Below are 21,420 nucleotides of genomic sequence, written 5' to 3' on the forward strand. Positions count from 1 at the left end.
GATTGTTTGTAAACTTCAAAAGAGGCAAAAATTATCGAGACATTATTAATCGATTTGAGGGTGAAATATCTCAAATACAATGAGGAGGAATATGTTTATTTTTATAAACGCAGAAATATAAAAATAAATACGAATGTTTGTTAGAAGTTTACAAAGTTTTTAGTTTACATATGTATTTTATTTTGTATATATTTTCCCCTTGAAATTTTTGTGTCGATTGTTGATACTCAAAGCAAAAATCTCGACCAACTATCGATACATCTCAATCATACAAGGAGCACTTCCGGAAAAGCGACGAGTTGAATGCTGAATTTACTGTAGATACTAATTCAATTTTTGGCGTTTGGGAGGAGAGAGACACAATGGTAATTTTATAATTTATGTGAAAGAATGTATGTAATCTTGCAAGGATGACGTTTACTTGTTTTCACTTATTTATAAATAGCTTTTCTCATTCGAGATTTGCGGTTTCTATGAACCATACTTTGATATTTAACGCCACTTGTTAGCATTGCAGATCGCACCGTGAAGTATTAAACTGAAGAATGTGCCACCTCCCGCGTACATAGTTCTCTGCATAATTTATTCTTGTATTTTCACTGCCTTTAATAAAATCCTTGTCGCATATTGCGGGTACATAGGCAGACAAAACAAGCACCTTGTGAATGATTCATGGGAGCTACAACTTTATGGGTTGATAACAAAACTTCGAAATTACTGACATAACCAGCAGTAAATATAGGAAATATTAAACTATCCAGGCTAACGGTTCCGATTGTTTTATGATTTATTTCAAATTCTCTTAGCAGGAAGACTAATTATCGTAGAATTTTGGCAATCATTGACTCACCAAATTTTAACCTACCCTAAAGTAATGTGCACTGTTTGGATTTCGAAAGAAGTTTTATGTACGTTGAAAAAAAACAACTTAAAAATTACCTTGCACAAGCAAGCGTGCTTCCCATGGACAATGTATTTTTCATTGACAAGCAACTGTAAGTATCGTAGGCTAGTCGGAATTAATGTAGAAGTAAATCGGAACCTTAGTAGAATGAATTTAAGGATTTTATTTTAATGCTAAGTGAACTAAACCTGACTTGCCTAACCTAACCACGAGAGCGTATATTGAACAAAATCTTAAGTAATCGCTAAAACTCCACAGTATCTGTTAACAGACATACATCGAAATCGAACCATGTAAAAATTGCATTCTTAGCATGATGAAATAAAACAACATGAACTTGGGCCAGTGTTTCCAAACACACAGTTTTTTCACTATTGCCCAACCTAAAGCAGCCTAACCTAACCTTACCGTTATGGTGCGTGGGGCTATCGTGAATGGTTTTTGTGGCTATTCGTGGATGGTTATACGATTCAGAATGGTTTTTGGAGCTATGCGGGAATGGTTTTTGAGGCTATGCGTGAATGGTTTTCGGGCCTATGTAGGAATTTTTCTGTTAAGAAGGTTGAAACACAACGCTAGTCAAGATTTGCCCGCCATTTTGCATGTTCAGGAAGCGAGAAAAGAACTAACAATAACTACTTGATATGTCAACAGTAGATACTAATTTCGTTAAAGAAAAGCGAAATCCCTTGTTAGACAATCTTTTGCAATACAGAATAGGTAAGTACGAATGTCAACAATTACGGAATAAACGAGTTACAGACATTTTCCGGCTTTGATCGTTTTGGTACTTGTTTACTATCCTTCGGACACATTTATTTATTTTTACGGAAGAAACTACTTACCATAATAAGTTCTTGTAGCATTGTCGAACATCGGGAAGGTGTTTTGTGTGATGTGGGAATGTTTCATAGCTGAAATTCATGTTGTTCATTGAAAATTAATTCTCTGACGAAGAATAGCGTTTGGCACGTACAGCTTTGTACACCATCACCTTCGTACACCGTCGTGACTATCATGATGCATCGTGATTGTGTTTTGTTCATGTTCATTGGGTATCCAGTGTTTCGAACTGCCTGCGTTTGGAACGAGAGTTAGAAGCATGACGTGTCCTGGATGCGTTTTGAAGTTTTTACCGGGTGTGGAGGATCCAGTGGGTTTTCTAATTGAACACGGGATCGTGAAGAAAGGAAAGGAATGTCCAAAATGTGGCAGTGAATGTAAGCTACTCGTTAGAAGGAATGGGATGTGGGTATATGCGTGTTCAAAGAGAGTGCAGAAATTGGAAATAATTGCGAACCATTGACGCTAGCCCCACGAACCATTCGCAAGTGGTTAGGTTAGTTCAGTTATGTTAGGATACATAGTTAAAATTTGGTGTCGTGGTAGTATCAGGAATATATATTTGATTGTGAAACAAAAAAAATCACGAAAATCGACAGTTTCAATTCCGAAAAGTAACGCCTTATTTTCGCTTATTTTGCAATTTGTAGATGTTTCACACTTATTACAGGATGGATAGCCTCAAAAACGATTCACGGAAAGAGCCACGAAATATTACAATTTTCTTCGTAAAAGAACACAAAAAAAAATTAAAAAGAAATAGATCTGATGAAGTTTGTTCACGGGCATTTCTTGGGTTCCGAAGGTTGAAACACTGCATAACAATTGAGAATCGAGAAAAGACAAGCCCAACTTGTCATTATTTAGGAAGGTGTCCGCGCCATATTGTGTGTGAGGCAAGCGGAAAGGCTAGGAGAAAGAAGTACTCGTAATGTGAAAAATTGCTCTTACTTTGATCAAAACAACGTCAATACACCTTCAGGAATGTTCCGCGAAGCAGATACGTAAGTACGAATGTCAAAAATTTGACAAACGACAAGCACCACGCGCGATTATGTAGGAAGGTGTACTCGCCATATTGTGTCTCAGGCAAGCGAAAAGGCCTACCAGAAAGACGTACTGGTAATGTGAAAAATTGCTCTTACTGTCATCAAAACAACATTGATACACCTTCAGGAATGTTCCGCGAAGGAGATACGTAAGTACGAATGTCAAAAATTGAGGAAACAAAAAAAATTACAGGTGCCCGAAGGATAGTAAATTTTTACCACTGTAACAATTGTTTCTACAATTTGAAATACTCAGTCTTTCTCCTATGAAACTTTGAAAAAATCATGAAACATTTGGAACTGTCACTGGTGAACGGGTCCGTGACAGTCGGTAGAGTCTGCTATTAAAATTAGTTTTCATATTGTGTACTAACCTTGACTACAGAAGGTGTTGAAAATAATGTCCCTCTGCTGCAACACATTCCGGTATGACTTGAGATGACCAGACCCCTCTCCGATTTTCTTCATATTTGACATACTCACTAATTGAGGCCTCTTATCACGAATCTGAAGTTAAAGTTTGTTGGTCACGTCTAGAAATTGCGAACCATTGACACTAGCATCACGAACCATTGGCGCAAGCCCCACGAACCATTGCCATGTGGTTAGGTTAGTTTTGGTTAGGTTAGGCAAACATAGTTAAAATTTGGTGTCGTGGTAGTATCAGGATCTAGAAATTGGAAATAATTGCGAACCATTGACACTAGCCCCACGAACCATTGGCACGTGGTTAGGTTAGGCAAACATAGTTAAAATTTGGTGTCATGGTAGTATCAGGAATATATATATTTGGTTGTGAAACAAAAAATTTCGTGAAAATCGACAGTTTCCATTCTGAAAACTAACGCCTTATTTTCGCTTATTTTTCAATTTATAGAAGTTTCCGACAAATTTTAACTTCAGATTCGTGATTAGGAGGCCTCAATTAGTGAGTATGCCAAATATGAAGAAAATGGGAGAGGGGTCCGGTCATCTCAAGTTGTTCCCACATTCCTGGCATCTCCGAAGGAAATTTGCATTTACACGTGCAAGTTCGTGTACTGTAATTCTCCCGATTTCTCATACAATACTCTCTTTTAAGTCACGGATGGTGTGCGGCTTGTCTTTGTATACTTTATTTTTTAGATTTCCCCATAAATAAAAATCGCAGGCTGACAAATCGGGGGACCGAGAGGGTTTTTGAAACACCCGTTTCTTGTGAGAGGCAGCAGATAGATTTCCGAGGAGACTGTTCTCACCTTTGTCCTATCTCATAGAGTTTTTCCTCAATACGTACGCGTGGGTTTTTCTTTCCACTTTTATTCAGAACTGACCCTGTTACTCTGAACTTTTTTACGAGGTTTAATATAGTGGTTCTATGTGGAACGGGAACACCAGGAAACTTCGTTGCAAAACGTCGTCGCACTTCTCCACAATTCCTCTCCAAAGTAACACTCGACAAGATAAATCTTTTGTTGTAATGTAAACTATTGTGGTGCCATATTAAGCCACAATCTTCAACACATGGACGCGACACAACACAACTTCTGATTGAGTATTATACTGGTGTCAGTCTGCAACGTCAACAGAAAGGGAAAGAGAGGGAGAGCAAAAGAAACAGACTATAGTGTGTGACTGTCGCAGACCCCGTTCACCGGAAAGACAAGCGCTGACGCTGGGCCACTTGCCACCAAGTCCCGTAGCGAATGACAGGGAATGCTCTGTATAAGAAAAAATGTAATTGATGAAATTCATATTTGGCCTCAATTCTTTATAGTTCTCATGTCTACCATGGTGATCATAATGTATTTCAAGAAATGGTTCAGTAGGAATAGTTAAATGATAGATGAGAGGCTCAAAGTGCATAAAGGTGAGATGGTAAGCGTCGGGATCAATTAAATAACAGTGTAAGAAAAGAAAAACGTGTCTGTGCATAAGTTAATGCACTTTTCTATGTGCCATTGTCTTTGAATAACAAAGATCTTGTTGAAAGGATGGAAATATGTTGTCCATGTTTTGAATAGATATTGTACCGTTAGAGTTTTCTGACGCTGATATAATGTCCATTCGCTACTTTCTAGATAGATGCTCACATTGGGACTTGATGCCATCAAGCCAAGACAGGCCCTCAGAGCCCGTCTTTGTAGAATGTCTAGAGCATTAAGAATTTTGAAGTTTGCTCCATCATAAGTTTTTGTAAAGCAATAACATTACGGACGATTGACTGCCCCACCTTGTATTCAATATACACCATAAAAGATTTATAATTTTGTGTTCTTTTACTTTTAGATGATTTGTTTGTATCTGCCAGTTTAATTTCCTGTCAAGACATTTATGAGATTCCACCACCTGAATATTGTGTATTTGTCTCACATTATTTGGATAACGGGAACCGTTACTTGAGTGAAAAATATTGATTTTAGTTTTAGGTAGGGATATATTTAGACCCAGCTGATGGAGGTAATTCTCCAAGGTTGTAAGAGTTTTATTTAAGGTTATAATACCTTGGGATGCATCAGGAGTTTGTTTATAATAGCATAGGTCATCAGTATATTTGAATTATTTGATATACATATGTTTCTAGATAATGAATGTGATGCGTGTAAATGTTAAATAAAAAGAGGCTGAGAGGCGAACCTTGTGGTATACCATTTCGTACCAGCTGAGGACCGTCAATAATAATAAAGAACTCTCATGATAAAAATTCCAAATTTGTATTGCGATTGAAGGATGGACATTTAAATTTTCAATTCACTTCTATAGAATTGAAATTTGAACTGAATCACAAGGGTGTCTGACTACCATGCGAGAGACCCAGGTTTGATCCCTGGCGAGGGAAAACCGGAACCTGTTCAAGCTGCTCCGGCGGCCACCCAGCATCGTATAAAGTGGGTACCTGGAGGAAACTGGGGGATAAAGGCAGCCAGGGGCGTGGTTCTGATCACATCACCCCCAGCTTGACCGAGATCAAGAAAATGTGGGGTTCTAACCCCACACCCCCTATATGCCTCCACGGAAAGTGCAAAACACAGGGGAGGACTTTACTTTTTTACTGAGTCATAAGCATCTCCTATGCAGTGTTGCCACATGAAGAGAAATTCGGACTGAAATTTTAGCCAAAAGGGAAAAGGGAATTTCGATGAAAAATGCCACAATTTCTGGGAAATTTTAAGTCATCTGACTACATTATTACAGTTAATGTTAAGTTCCACTTTCATATTCACATTTTCATTTTTCTGTTCTTTTTTCTGCTCCCTTGAATATAGTCTGTATTATATTTCTGTTAAGTACATCGCTTTTCTGCACCTTCGGATAATAGTAAGGATGAGAATTAACGATTAAATGGATTCCTTACCAGGATCCAAACCTGGGAAGCGATAAAAGTGACATGTATGTGAAAAATTGAACATTTTTTTTATTCACACAGACATGGACTAACAGAAATACTACTACTACTGCTTCCACCACCACCACTAATAATAATAATAATAATTACAGCTACTGCTATCCTACCACTAACAATACTTATTATTTTTATTATTGTATGATTTGCTTAGGTGAAGGGAAAAATTGGTCCAAAAAGGGAAATTTTGCCCCTTGGAAAGGGAAATTGTGGCAACACTGCTCCTATGTCTGCAAACATTCCAAAGCAATAATCCTTGGATATCTAGCTATTCTGTACCAAGGCGATAAGTGTAAATATTGCGTCTTGACTTCCAAAGTTGAGACAGAATCTCATTTGGGTTGGGGGGGGGTCAATTCTTTTTCCAATATCCAGTTAAGTCAATGCTGGAAAGTTCTTTCAAGTAATTTGGGTACAACTGGAATTAGAACTATTGGTCGATATGACATGCCTTCCCCAGGGGTTTTAATATAGATGCTACTATGTGATCTTCTAGTTAAATGAAATAATTATTTTAGAAACTTCAATACACTTTTTTAAGTTTCATGGTTACACATTAATGCAATGTTATACATATATACTTTCATTTGTTAAATCAAGAAGAGTTAGGAAGAAATAAAAGGAGGAAATCTACATACTGATCAATTGGCAGTTTCAGCCCATAATTGTGTTTCTTATTATAACACAGTCTTTCAATTAAAAAAATAAGTTACATATAAAATATAAACTCAAATATTAAATTATTTGATAGGATTAGGCTCGCCCCAGGTTCGAATCCCGGCCGGATATCAGTTTCATCATATCACTCATCCTTATATTTGCGATCAGCAAAAAGTGGCAGATATGCGAAGTAAAATCAATCAATCAAGACTAGTGTGTGTAGATATACATAGGTTTTCTATTGTAACTTTTGAGAAGAAACTTATTTTAATATTGGGTCATTCCATGTCATTTCAATGAGATCATGTCACCCACCATCTCAGTTTTTATCTTCTTCCTCTTTCCCCTCAGGTTTTTATGAAACCACAAATTTCATTCTTTGTAGAGCAAGAGTATGCTTGTGCAATGATCTTAAACATCGAGAACTTTTGATTCCATTATGCCCACACGCTGAAAATTCAGGTTTTTATGACCTAGTTCTTCCACCATAAAAATTAGGCTACAAGTACATTATTAATCTTTTTTGAGGATTTTATAAAATATTTTGACTACCGATATATTTTTTCTGATTTTCTCATTACCTCATTGAGCTTCGTGTTAAATTTTGTAGAGATTCAATCATCGGTTAAAATAACATGTAAGCAAGGGTATCTTGTGTCGAGGGCCAGACAATGCAGATTTAATTACATTTAGAAGTGCTGTAAAATTGGAACATTGAGATTGAGTGAAAAAAAAATCGGGGAGTTTCTTTCAACCATAAGAGAAGGGTGTACACCAAGTTTCATAAAAATCTTAGATGGTGGGTGACAACATTTTTTTTTTTTTGCGTTGAATAGATGTGGAATGACCCAATGCAGCAAGATATATTGTAAATTGTTTTGATTAATGTTTTCAGTAAAAAATTGAAAACTTTAAGAATTGTGTTGTCTTTGTGTAGTAGTTTTATTTTTTCTTCGTGTTCTGCAGGATGGTGTTCATGATCATTGATACGTTGCATATTTTAGTGTATATTTTTAAGGTATTTATGGCATATTTTACTATTACTTGGTGCATCTGAATCCTGAGTCTATATAATAATTTGTTGTATATGAGTGTAAGCGTGTTAGGAATGATGCATACAGTACAATTTCATCATATACTTTAATTTGAAACAAATACTGTGTATATTATAGCAGAGGTTTCAAGTAACATTTTTCCGTTCCCTTTCTTTACAGTCTCATACAATTTTGCTTGTTCAACCAGGCATTAAACCTGAAACTAGGACCTACTCAGATTACGAGTCAGTGAATGAGTGTATGGAAGGTAAGACTGAAACAATTATGTTGTTTGGTCTAGGAGGTTCGTAAGAAAGATTTAATTCATCAGAATCTAATTCAACAAATTCTTCGATACAAGTTATTTTTTGGTGTTCTTAATGTTAAAATTTCATTGCTACATACTTATGGTGTTAATTCAGCAGAACCTAGATTTTACATTTTTCAGTAGATCTATGTGAAAAAACTTAAAATGCCGGAAATGCAAATTAAGGAAAATTTTATAACATGTTGGGACCATCAAGATTGAATGTGTAATGAGGAAAATGTAAAATGAGAGTTCCTCTGTATGTATATATTTTGAGTAGGTTGGTATTTTTACATTCGGTATCTTTCGTCTGTTTCTCCAAATTTCAAACATGCCTAACATTCATTGTATGCATTCTCAAGTTCAACATGTAGAATTTTTACTGCTTGAGAAGGTTAGTCTAGTTGGTTTGTTTTTTTTGAATATTTTCACTTTCCTACATCTGTTGTTTATAGAATGTTTCCTTAACATGGAAAAAAATTTCAATTGACTGCCACTTGCAGGAGCAAAAATATTTGAGACTTCCGAAAACCAAACTGCAGAACCTTCTCGAAGTTTCGGTGATGGTCTTGCCTCTGTTCCTCGTTCCCCTGTACACCTTACAAATGTCATCCAAAATTCCAAGGAGCTGTAATGACTGTGGAGTAGCTCACAGGATGGTAAAAACACCAAACCTAACCATTTACTTACGTACACATTCTTACCAAGTGTAATATAATAACTGGAGCTAGCCTAGGCACTCAGGGTTGGTGCTCTTGGCATTTTTTGTTTGCAGAATCAGGATTCTCAATCATTTTGGTGAGGCAAATTCCCTGTCCAAATCACAAATCAGTGGGAACCTTAAGAATATGACACTAACCTGACACATATCGTGCACAAAACTCTTCTCTGCAAACTTAAAACAACATGAAATGTTCCTATATGGTGCAAAATGTTCCACTTTTGTAAGGAGGAATATGCGGGGGGGGGGGGGGTATCATGGCTACTACAATTTATTTGCATAAGATATTTACAGTGCTAATTATACCAATATCGCCTTATTATTACTTTTCATAATACATGCAATACAGAAAAATTCAGCTATGTTGCAAAAATAAACTATAAAGATGATAAAGAATTGGTATAATTGTTTTTGACTAGTGCTGAACTGATGTCGATGTAGCATATCGGTCGATACCAGTTGCATCAGTATCTGAAAATATTGCTTACTTTTCCACCATCTTAATCTTTAGCAAGGTCCGTAAAAATGTTGCCCAATGCTTTTATGAAATCTAATTATCTTGCAAGTTGTGCAAAATTCAGGGTTTCCATTTAATTTACACCAATGTTGTGTGTGAAGACTGTATTTTGTGATTGAATAATATAATATTCTGATGTAATTCTATAATATTTTGAAACAAAACATTGATGCTTGTAGCTGGAGTGGAATACTCACCCACATATATTAATATTTTGAACAACTTTTAACTGTAACACTTTTCAAGGATTGTTACTGGAATCTGTGTGTGTTTTGGCATCAGTTTGGGTATTGGTTCAAAGTGGTATCAAATCAGCCTTTGTTTTCATACATTAGTAGTTACCGAATGCAAATAATAATAATAATAATATCTGCATATTTATATGGAGCGAATTTACAATACCGAACCCCTCCCCGATTTTTGTAATATTTAACATATTCACTAATTGAGGCCTCCTAATCAGGAATTTGAAGTTAAAATTTGAGGGTCATGTGTAGAAATTGCAAAATAAGCTAAATTGAGGGGTCCGCGATCGGAACAGAAACCCTGGATTTCTCCACGAAAACAATAGTTATTTCAATATTTTAAGTTTTAGAACGAAATTTTAACTGTTTGCCTAACCTAACCTTACCATGAATGGTTTGTGGGGCTATGTGTGAATGGTTTTTGGGCTATGCGTGAATGGTTTGTGGGGCACCGTAAAAAAAAAGTTTCGTAGCACTTGAGCAACAAATTTTAACTACACAATCGTGATCAAGTGTCCTAAATTATTGACTATGCGAAATTGAACGAATGCCCTGTATTATTAATATGTACCAAACTAAAAGTTACTAAAAAAACTTACGAAAGAAAGAACTTTATTTCCTACCTTCAAAGTAGCCATCTTCCTCACACCATGCACATTGCTGAACAAGTGAACGCTACGTTGAACAAACATGGTTTCCATGCTTGTATACGAAGAACGATCGCGGTAATTGAAATCAATTAACAATTTCAACACGTCACCGCCACATGTGAACCTCAGATACTTCCATCGGGACTACGTATTTCGTGAGTATAAGAACTAGGGTAGAAATTACGGAAGGGTCCGGTATTGTAAATTCTTACCATTTATTTTTTAAACTTAAACTGAATATGTACAGCATGTTACTAATATACCCAGATGGTTTTGCATGAAAAATATAGAACTTCAACATGATTTGTATTGTGTATATCCCTCTTCGCTCAATATATTTTTATTTGTAGAGCATTTATTGTATTGGTAACTTATGCTTTAGCGTACTGATATTTTTTTTTTTTGTATATTTTAGGTGTTTGTAAAATATATGAGGAACACCTAAAGAGGCAAAATCCAAACACACCCAGTATTACTTATGATATTAGTCAGCTCTTTGACTTCATTGACCAACTGGCTGACCTTTCATGCTTGGTGTAAGTTGAAATAAGTTTTGTATATTTCAGTGTTGTTGATAGATTCAGTAATATGTGGAATATTTTTGTCATTTCTGAAATGAATATTCAAATATGTTGTAGATGCTCCTTCCACATAGTGCACCCAATTGTCAACCTCACTTCCACATAGTACACCCTGGACTGCAGACTAACGAGGCTCTGGCGACTGGCCCCATGGCCAGTATCATTTTGTTTGTGTTGTCCTGTGTTTTGTCCTTGTTTGTGCTGAGTGCTCCTTTACAACCTCAGCTTTTACCAAAAGTCAGAATATTTTATGATTTTAGTTATGCAACGTTAGAGTTGTTATGTGTAACGATAGGGGGCTGGACCCCGTATAGTGTGACGGGTGCAAAATAGCCTTAGTGCTGATTCAAATATGTTGTAATTCTACTTCATTGTACACTTCAACTTGTTAGCGAACTTGTGCAAGATATTTCTTAGCCCATATGTTGTTAATATGACGATATAGCATTGTGTAATTCGGATATCAAAATCATATCAGTGAACTTTCTACATGATTCAAATTCTACAGATGTCTATAATCACATCCTGTAAAGGTTCCTTGGTTATTTACTCCATTTTTAGTTTTTTTTATCTTCTGCGTTGTGCTTACATTAGTAGGTTAGGGAGTTCTAGCAGTGTATTTTCACTTGTATGTGCTTAATGTGTCACTTGAAGGGCTCGGATGTAAAACATGGTAAGTGACATTTTGTCCATTTTTTAGTTTCAAAGTAAAATGTGCCATCCTTCAATTTTCGAGTGAAGTTGCCATATTATACAATTTGGATTGGACTCGGTGAAACCTTCCGAAATTAGTAAACACAACATGAAAACAATTTATCTACAGTATAGCTTCTAATAACCTTTTTTCGTAATGAACTCAGAAATGACCAGAATGTCACTTACCATGTTTTACACCCGAGCCCTTGACTTCATACTTGTTAACTAGGTTAGTATTATTATATTTGATTGTCTAGTATTTCCTTACTTTCCTTTATCTCTTGTGTATACAATGTTTTCCATGCAGAAAGAATGCTTCAGACAGCAGTGACCTAACAAGCGCAGTCACTTCCACAATCTACTCTTCATGACATAACTACTTTGCAAATTAAAACGCTATGCACAAAGTAGCTTATCTGAACAATGTGCATCTATACCATTTCCATTATTCCAAATGAATGCCTGAAACCTCTGTTCAACTTATAAAAATAATTCCACATTCTGTACTGTGAGTCCAGTACGCTGCGGATTTGCCACATTCACTTATTACGCCCGTCTGGCTGGCGAGTGAGCGAGTGAGAACTGTATGTCTTGCTTTTGAATCATCAAGCATCAAAAGCCCAGGGGTAACTAGCAGGACTTGCAAGACCCACTCGTTTTATCTGCAGCGAACGATCATTCCGGTTTTGGTTTGGCACTGTCTCCAGATACATGAGTCATGCAGTCATTGTTGCCAACTTTTAGATTCTAAACTGTTCAAGGAGCACTTGAAATGTTCATCATGTTTATCAATTTGAAATTGCAGAGATTTATTCTGTGGTAGAAAACATTTGTATCACTCACATCCAGTGGTGGTAATTGGGTTCCAGAACTAGGGGGAGCAAGGTGCAAAGGGGGACAGTGACAGTTTAGTTTCCCTTAGTACATAAGATTAGCATGGTGTGATGGAAAAAATGGCCAAAAGTGAGGGGCAACTACCCCCTCCCAGTAATCGCCGCCACTGCTTTCACCTGTAAAGGAATACAAACAAAGTTTCGCAAAAAGTGCCATCATAAATATTTCTGAAAATTGTGTGACTAGTTGTTGTTCTACATTAAACTATTTTTTTGTGGGGAGGGCTCCTCGATGGTGCACTGGTGGCATCGTCACCTTGCAATCAAGGGGTCCCCGGTTCGATACCCGGTGGAGGCACATGGTTGTTCGGATCCCACTTTAAACTGTAGGTCCAGTCCCAATTAGCCTAACTACACAAAGTGGATTTAAAACACCAAATCAATCAATCAATTAAACTATTTTTCAAAGAACTTTGAAAACTGTTGCTACAGATTTTCTCTGGTGTAATTTTGGCAATTCAATATCCAAAGTAGTTACTCAAGATATCCCCTCCTTTTTGAAAAGTTATGCTGTTGGGTTATTCCACGTGAAATCACCCAATTGAAAGAAAACAGTTTCTTTATTGTCACTCTATTATATTTCTTCCCTAATAAAAAAGAAACTAAAGTTTGATTTTGGTTGAAAATTGAATGTCTTCCATTTTCATTACAGATGGTGAAAAAAGTCACACAACATAAAATGAAGCTTTAAATATACTGAGAACAATGTTTACCACGGTTTTCTATAATTTTTCTTAGCAGAGTTATCATAATTATTGCAATTGTCTGCAAAGGCCAAAAATACCTGAAATCATGAAACAAAAAATGGCCACCATTTTTAAACAATGTCAAGTTTTTTAAAAACTGCTTTGAACTACCCCTGCATAGGGGTTAGAACAACAAAAATATTGAAAATTTTAAAAATGGTCAAACAACTAGTGCTGGACCATTCGCTGTGGACTGATCCATATGCATTCTGGAAAAAAACCTCTGGTCTTTGTACAATTTCTCTCACAAGTATTTAAAGCAATAATTTATATTTTCTGAAAAAATCAACTTTGAGAGGGGTGGGTTTTTCTGAAGAAAAAAAATGGGAAAACTGGGCCTGCCAGGGCCAAGCCTGCTATGGAGTGGGGGCACACGTCATTGCCACGAAACACCCAAGCCAGACTGGTTCTGACCACCCGGAAAGTGTTGTGCACGGTGTTTAGGGATAGACAAGGTGCATTGATTGCTCTTTGACTTTTTGGAGTGCAGCGAAATCATCAATGCCAACACCTATTGAGAAACTCAATGAAAATTGTGTCGTGCAATCCAAAATAAGCAACGTGACAGGTTGAGCCGTGGTGTTTTTTCATTCACAACAATACAGTGGCTGCAATGAATCTACTCCTTACAGACTTTGGCTGGGAAACATATCCTCATCCCCCGTATAGCCCAGACCTCGCCCCATCTGATTTTCATCTCAGTTTGCACCTTAAAGCTTTCCTTGCTGGCCAGAGCTTCGAGGTTGATGATGCAGTCAAACAAGGTATTATCACTTGGTTATCAACAAAGGTGTCATCATTCTTCGATATGGTGATACAAAATATGGTGTCTCATTATGGTAAGTGTCTCAACAGGGATGGCAATTATGTTGAAACATAGTCCAACACTTGGCTTGTCATGTGTGTTGCATATTATTGTAGGTGCAACTCCTTGTGGATGGGTTTCTTCCGGATCTCGTGCGGCCCTCTGACTGCGACTCAAGCTGGACATAAGAGAACATTTGTCAAATTTTACATCAGATTAAAATTATATAATACAGTTTTGTTTCACTTAACTACCATGCTTTGTGTCCAATATTTATCAATCCCATGTATTTATCGAAATAAAAACGTGTGGCCCCCTTAAAAAAATGAAACGCCAGGGTGAGATTTTAACCTGCGAATTCTCATTGTTGAAAAGTGGAAATTCAGGATCCTGCCAACACTACATAAAAAAAAACACACACACAGACACAACAGTTTGTTCATGAAGGTTTCAGTCCACTCATAAGTATGCCTTTCGTTCATCATGTTACCATATTCATTCTTTTCTCTGCACATGCTTTTATTTTCCTTTCCAGTTACCAGAAAAGTACCAACACATATGCACCATACAACAAGGATTGGATCAAGGAAAAAATATATGTATTACTAAGGAGGCAGGCATCTCGTTCACAGTGATGGATAGAAGTGTGTGAGTGAGTGTGCTCATAGACAGCCAAACTGATTGTGTATTATTTGTTTAAGATTCCCCTGCTTGTGAGAATCAGAACTAAAGTTTCACATACAAAGAAGAAAAGGCAATTTGTATACAGTTTTTTTAAAAAATTTCTTTGCTTTTTCTTTTGTCTTTATTTTTTTTTTTTTTTGGATGAACTATTGCAAAGATTAATAACTTCATATCCATTTCTCAAGACACTTTTATTGGAATTGGAGAAGTTCCAACACTTACCTTGTAGAAATTTGAGATTCAGATATATGTACACACACATATATATATATATATATTTTTAATATGTATCAATATAATTTAAAAGCAAGTTTATTTGTGAGATAAATGAAAGATAGTCAAGGCAGCCATTTCAAAGTGATGCTACCACTAAATATGTACAGATAACCAAACTAGCTGTAGTGTCAATTTGAAACTACTTTTATTTTGTATGTCATTGAAGTATTCATACTTATGTTCCTTCCATATGTGTATTCATAGTTTCTGTTATGGAATTCGTTATCTTGTATTTACATGTTTAAAAAATGCAACTAGCAATACCTTGGGTATTTCAACTGTATTTTGCAACTTGCAAACAATACATGTTCTTTCATGTTCAGTGTATTCTAACTTTCTAATTAATGTCCATTTAACCATCATAATACATAAGAGTGCAAGTTATTTAGGCATTGTTATATGGTTAAAATAGGTGAAGGGCTGAAACAGAAGTTACTGTCTTCCACATTCCACTTGGTTTATTAATATGCATCAAATATTAGTTTTTTTTTTATGAATCTAGTAATCCCAAAGTTTAAATTAATAGAAAATGTCCTATTTTTTCCTATTACACAACTAAATATTGAACACTTCGCTGTATTTTGTCTTAATTGGTAAGTGTCTTAACCAATTTTACAATATAACAATTGCCATGTATAACTGTATGTACATTGTCTCTGCTGAACAACATGCAAAGGTACTACGAAACAAAAATATGTCTTATGTACAGCAATTGTGTGAGACATATTAGCAAAAGCCGTGTAGTTTGTTACACGAACATCCTTGACGATTTTGGAAAACTGGTAATTGTAAAATAAGTAATGGACATGCAGTAGAATTCTTTTTTCTATTTTTGATGATGTAATATAGATGACATGCTGATGAAGTTTGGAATGTACTTGTACAATAAAATCTTCATAAAAATTTGTGAACTAGTGCCTTATTTTCTTTGATAAAATAACATAACATTTTGTTATATTTCCTGCATTATATTTTCAATTGAAAGTGAGAGAAGACAGGAATAAACACATGATTAGCTGTTCCGAAATGTTAACCATCTGCAATATCTTTATTTCAGCAGAGTTAATGTCCACTTTCATCAGTAACAGTTTGCTAAAACTGCATGTTAAAAAGGAAAAAGATATTTGCATCACCACTGGCCACCAAACTGTGTGCATGTACTCTTGGTTATGTCTTAGAAGTAAAAAAAAAAAAAGATTGATTTGTTTAAAACTCTTATTCCTCCATTTAAGAGTGTATTATCTACCTCACTATAACTTGAATATTGGCCAAAATTTTATATGTTACGTTAAGGACTCGAATGCAAGTTAAATTATCACCTGTTACAATTGTGTATAAATAGCTACAAATGTAGAAACTCATACATTAAATGTATTTACATGACTGAGCAGATACGAAACTCCCATTTCAGCTTATAGGTACGCCAATGTCCATGGCACATTGCCAACTGTTTTGTACTCATGGACATGGTCCATGCCAAAGCATGACCTGTGATTTATCCACACACCCCCAACACCCTCCCAAATTTTGACGAACACTCCCCAAGCAGAAAAGTGGAACACCCTTCCCCTGGAGTGGGTGTAAGTATGGATTTTTATATCAACAATAGAATAACAATTCTTCAACATAAAGGAACCATTTGTAGCTCTACAAGAAGCGTAGTCCAATGGACCTTTCGATCAACTACAACCAAAGTGTCAAAGAAGGAGGGTGGAATGTTCAGCATGGTCATTTCCTGGAAACACCAGCTTCCTTGAAAAATGTGAAACTGACCTCTCGCCCTCCTTCCAGGGAGCACATACCGCACACAGTGTTGACAGTTCAGCGTTTGAATACCTAAATAAATATTTCTTAAATACGTTACAGATTTGTAAATTGAACCCCTGAGTCAATGAAATTACATTTCGTTGCATTTTCCTTTCGATTCTTTCATGTGAAAAATGTACGATAAAAGTAAGGGAAGATATTCAAAGATACAGGTTTGACTTAGAGTGAATTGTGTTACTATTGTTAGCAACACTATTTTCTGTAACTTGGACGAGATGGATGATTTTGGAGTGGTAGAGAAGAGAACGGTCAAATGCCTTAGGTCAGAATCTTAGTGTAGCATCTCAGTTCGTGTGTTGTCGTTTTGCTTAGTGTAACAATGTCTGAAACTTTACTGCAAAAGTGGTTGAAGAAGATACGGGATTTTGAAAAAGAGAATGAAATCTGACAAAGAAACCGAAAGGGGTGAGTAGAGAAGCAGTGACACTATATGTAGGTATAATTTCTCCCAACGGATATTCATAAAGTACCAATATAAAATTTACTGACAGAGTATTCGATATAAAACCGCAAGTATTTCATGAAGAACCAAAGTGATTTATTCACGTCTATAGTTGATGTATGTGACCATTTTTGTGGCTCTGAGAGTTTTTACCTTTGTAAATGAAATTGTATATTAGAAAGAGAGTTGTAAAAAAAAAAAGGGAGGGTTCGCACGAGGTGGTTGCCTGGGAGCTAAGGACAAATGGGGTGTCGAACAAGCAAGACATAAAAATAGAAAAGCATTAACGTCGTGGTGTCCTGCGAAATTACTGGCATCATATTAAGTTAAAGTTATTGTCAGTTTGCAAAGATATAGATTTAGTAAAAATTGTCTTCCTATTTTTACGTAGTCTGTACCCTGACATAATGACATTTAATTTTTTTTGAACTTTTAAGAGGAAGTATAAGGAATTAAACATAAAAATAAATTTAATTTACATTAAGTCCCAAATTTATATCTGACCATAGGCGCACCAGTGGGGACACAACGGCACTTGCCACACTCACTGCCTGCTGGAAAACGTGGAGATAAAAATTTTGCTCGGTTCATTGTGTTCCTTGTGCTGGAAAGTGAAATAAATGCTATTCAATTTTTAAATATTTGAAAATCAAACATTACCTCAATTTAGAGGTGAAAATTCCTTGCCTTCCCTTTGCATATGTTTATTTGCACATGTTTTTTCGTTTTATTTTAAAGCAAAGATACACACGACCAGTGGCGCAGGAACGTTTTTCATTTGGGGGGGTACAAAATTCTCTCTCTCTCTCTCTCTCTCTCTCTCTCTCTCTCTCTCTCTCTCTCTCTCTCTCTCTCTCTCTCTCTCTCTCTCTCTCTCTCTCTCTCTCTCTCTCTCTCTCTCTCACACACACACACACACACACACACACACACACACACACACACACACACACACACACACACACACACACACACACACACACACACACACACACACACACACACACACACACACACACACACACACACACACACACACACACACACACACACACACACACACACACACACACACACACACACACACACACACACACACACACACACACACACACACACACACACACACACACACACACACACACACACACACACACACACACACACACACACACACACACACACAGATATATGTCCAATCAAGTGTAGCAATAATAATAATTAGGATAATTATATTTAATTAAATTAATATATTAATTAATTAAATATGTACATTAATTAATATTGTATTGTTATTATTACATGAATAGGTAAAAGATAGAAAAAGAATAGAAATATAACAGCAAGTATTCATTATCTAGCGTACGTGTAGTTAAGATCGCCAAGATTTGCACAAAAACAACTGCCCTGGCAAGGAAATTAATGTCAGATAGAAAAAGAATTGAATATTTATTGAATAACAAAAAAAGGAGTTAGATTCAATTAACGAAAAGTAAAGTTCCTGATTAATATTTTATGGATATTATCATTAGTAGTGTGCATAAATCTTTGGAATCCTTCAAAGCCGTATGCGGCAAATTCCTTGCCTTCCAATAAGTTCAGCGGAGAAAACCATCGAGTATACAGGGTGCAGCAGATTTCATTCGTCAATAACAAAGCAACGATCGATGTTATGCAAAATTTTATTTCACAGTTGGGAAGAACAAGGATTACCATTTTGTTTCCCATATGTGACGAGACAACTACATGAACGCCCCTACTTTTTTGAGGAAGACGGCACGCAGTTAATGTAACGTCTGACCGTTATGTATGGATGTTACGCAACTTCCTGCAGCCGCAATCGAACGAACGTGGCAAATTGGCTGTGTGGTTCCAACAGGATGGTGCCACAGCACGCGTATCGATGAACTTGCTACGTGAAATGTTTCCAGGGCGTCTGATCTCACTTCGAAGTCACCTTTCATTGCCAACTCGTTCCCCCGAGCTCGCACCCTGCGACTTCTTTCTGTGGGAGTACCTGCAGGCTAAAGTTTACCAAGGAAGGCCGAGGACAGCCAATGATCTGAAAGATGGTATCAGACAGGAAAGAGCGGCAATACCGACCAGACATGACTAGGAGGGTAATGCAGAACTTCAGGGCGAGACTTCAGAAATGCGTACACTGTGCAGATCGGCATTTGGACGATATCATTTTAAACAGTCAACTATGTCACACAAAATGGTGACTTGTGGCAATTTTGACAAAAAATAATTGGAACATTTTGTTCTTTGCAAATGTGCAATAAAATGGTAAACCCTGTTCTTTCCAACTGTGCAATAAAGTTTTGCATAACATCTATCGTTGCTTTGTTATTCACAAATGAAATCCGGGAGATATTTCTGCCGCACCCTAATTTTTAATTGTTACGCTGTTCAAGCATGGTATTGGCATTGATGGAAATTGAGTATAACAAATGCTAAACAATTATATTTTGATAAATTACTTTCACTACTTGGTAAGTCTTTCGGGGGGAAGGGGTCCGGACCCCCTGGACCGCACATAAACGTCCTTGATACCTAGTTATAATGTGAAGCCATGAGAAATATTCTCTTTTAGAACAACACACACGAATGTCCTGTTATTTAATGCAAAATATGCATAAATATTTTTCATTGTTTTTGGTAGAATTTAAGTTTAAAAAAAAAACAGATTTTAAAATCAGATAACAATTCTGAAACATATAAGGCAAAGCTCTGGACCTCATTCTGGCCTTATTTGGATTTCACGGAACGGAAAATCAGGAGTGAGGGGGATCTTGAGCCACCCCAACCAGCAATAATCATCTCCCACCCACTGGATATAGAAACTACATTATATAGAGTTCCACTTCAGTTCCGTTCATTCTAATTAGCTGCGCATAAAATGTCTTTAAACAATTTATGGCAGATGTGTATCACATCCAATGCCTTTTAGAAGCCGCCATGCATTTGGTATTTTCTCAGACATCTATAAGCTGTTGTATTAAAAATGAAAAAAAAATGAGTTCAGATGGTTCCCAATCAATTCGTAAGAAGTCTAACTTTGAAATATTTGTGAACAATTTGACAAATCATTTATTTGTAATATAATCAGCTGTACCTAATGACGCTCTTCAAGTACTGAAAGTAATATCATTCGGTACATTTACAAAACCGAAATCCTTCAGCTTTCATAAGTAGCAAGGAAAGCCGTTTATTCTTTCTTTTCAATTTTTGGTGGACAATGTGAAGAGCCGGCCAATGCTTATTTTCGTATGTAGTGGTATTAAATGCAGATACATGCGTGTGTTTTAGGAAGACATGTCAATTTATCTTTTATGTGAAAAGGTAAACTTTAATGTAAGCAGAAGCATGTGCACGTCACAGTTAAATATTTTCGCATCTACAAAGAAAATCCAAAACACATTCCCACCTCGCCGGACTCCGTGGCGGAGGGGTTAGCATAGCGCGCTATGACGCCTGAGGTCCCAGGTTCGAATCCTGGCCTGCACATGGGTGTTATTTTTGAGTGTCCATCAATTTCATCATATCATCATCACTCATCCTCATCTTCGCGATTAGCCAAAAGTGGCAGAAAGGCGAAGTAAAGTAAACCAAATCAATCAATCAAATTTTCCCATCTTACTCCCAGAGACCTTGTAAATCCAATCCAAAATCTACCAATAGAACCTGCAGTGAGTCTCATTTATCTCGTGCATTCATCTGACTAATGTAATTTTCTTACAATTTGACTTTAGAGTTTAACATAAAATGGCGTTGTGTTTGTGTTGCATTCGATATCACAATTGGATTTTAAGCAATTTATGTCCAATTATAAGTAGGCTATACTTAATACATAGGTAAAAAATAGTCCCCCCTCTGATAAAATCGAAAATTGCACCCTGTTTAAATGTCTAGGAAATATTTCATTTCACCTAGGAATGATATCGCGATGCGATGAGTCTAGAATTGTCACAGCCTCATCTCGTCTCCTGTGTGGTGAGGTCCTTCTCGTTCTTGTTTGTGTTTATTTTTCTTTCGGTTTCCACTCTGAAGTTATGAAAACTTATTCCAAATTCACCTCATTCTCAGATAGGCTAATCGGCACTCTATTTTTTAAAAAATATATATCTTAATATATAGGTTTAAGTATTGTTTTCC

At 36.4% G+C, this 21,420-nt stretch overlaps 1 protein-coding gene across 1 annotated transcript; it reads left to right on the plus strand.

Annotated features, from left to right (window-relative positions):
* The first annotated feature begins 279 nt into the window (after nt 1-279).
* Nucleotides 280-15,904, plus strand: LOC145987316 (enhancer of rudimentary homolog). Its single transcript, XM_083121838.1, has 4 exons — nt 280-365; nt 8,053-8,140; nt 10,728-10,848; nt 14,569-15,904. The coding sequence occupies exons 1-4, from the start codon at nt 363-365 to the stop codon at nt 14,666-14,668; spliced, it is 312 nt and encodes a 103-aa protein (XP_082977964.1). The 5' UTR covers nt 280-362; the 3' UTR covers nt 14,669-15,904.
* The last annotated feature ends 5,516 nt before the right edge of the window (nt 15,905-21,420 follow it).

This window comes from Lepisma saccharinum, chromosome 4, assembly GCF_977018435.1.
Source record: "Lepisma saccharinum chromosome 4, izLepSacc3.1, whole genome shotgun sequence".
In the NCBI taxonomy this organism is placed as follows: domain Eukaryota; kingdom Metazoa; phylum Arthropoda; class Insecta; order Zygentoma; family Lepismatidae; genus Lepisma; species Lepisma saccharinum.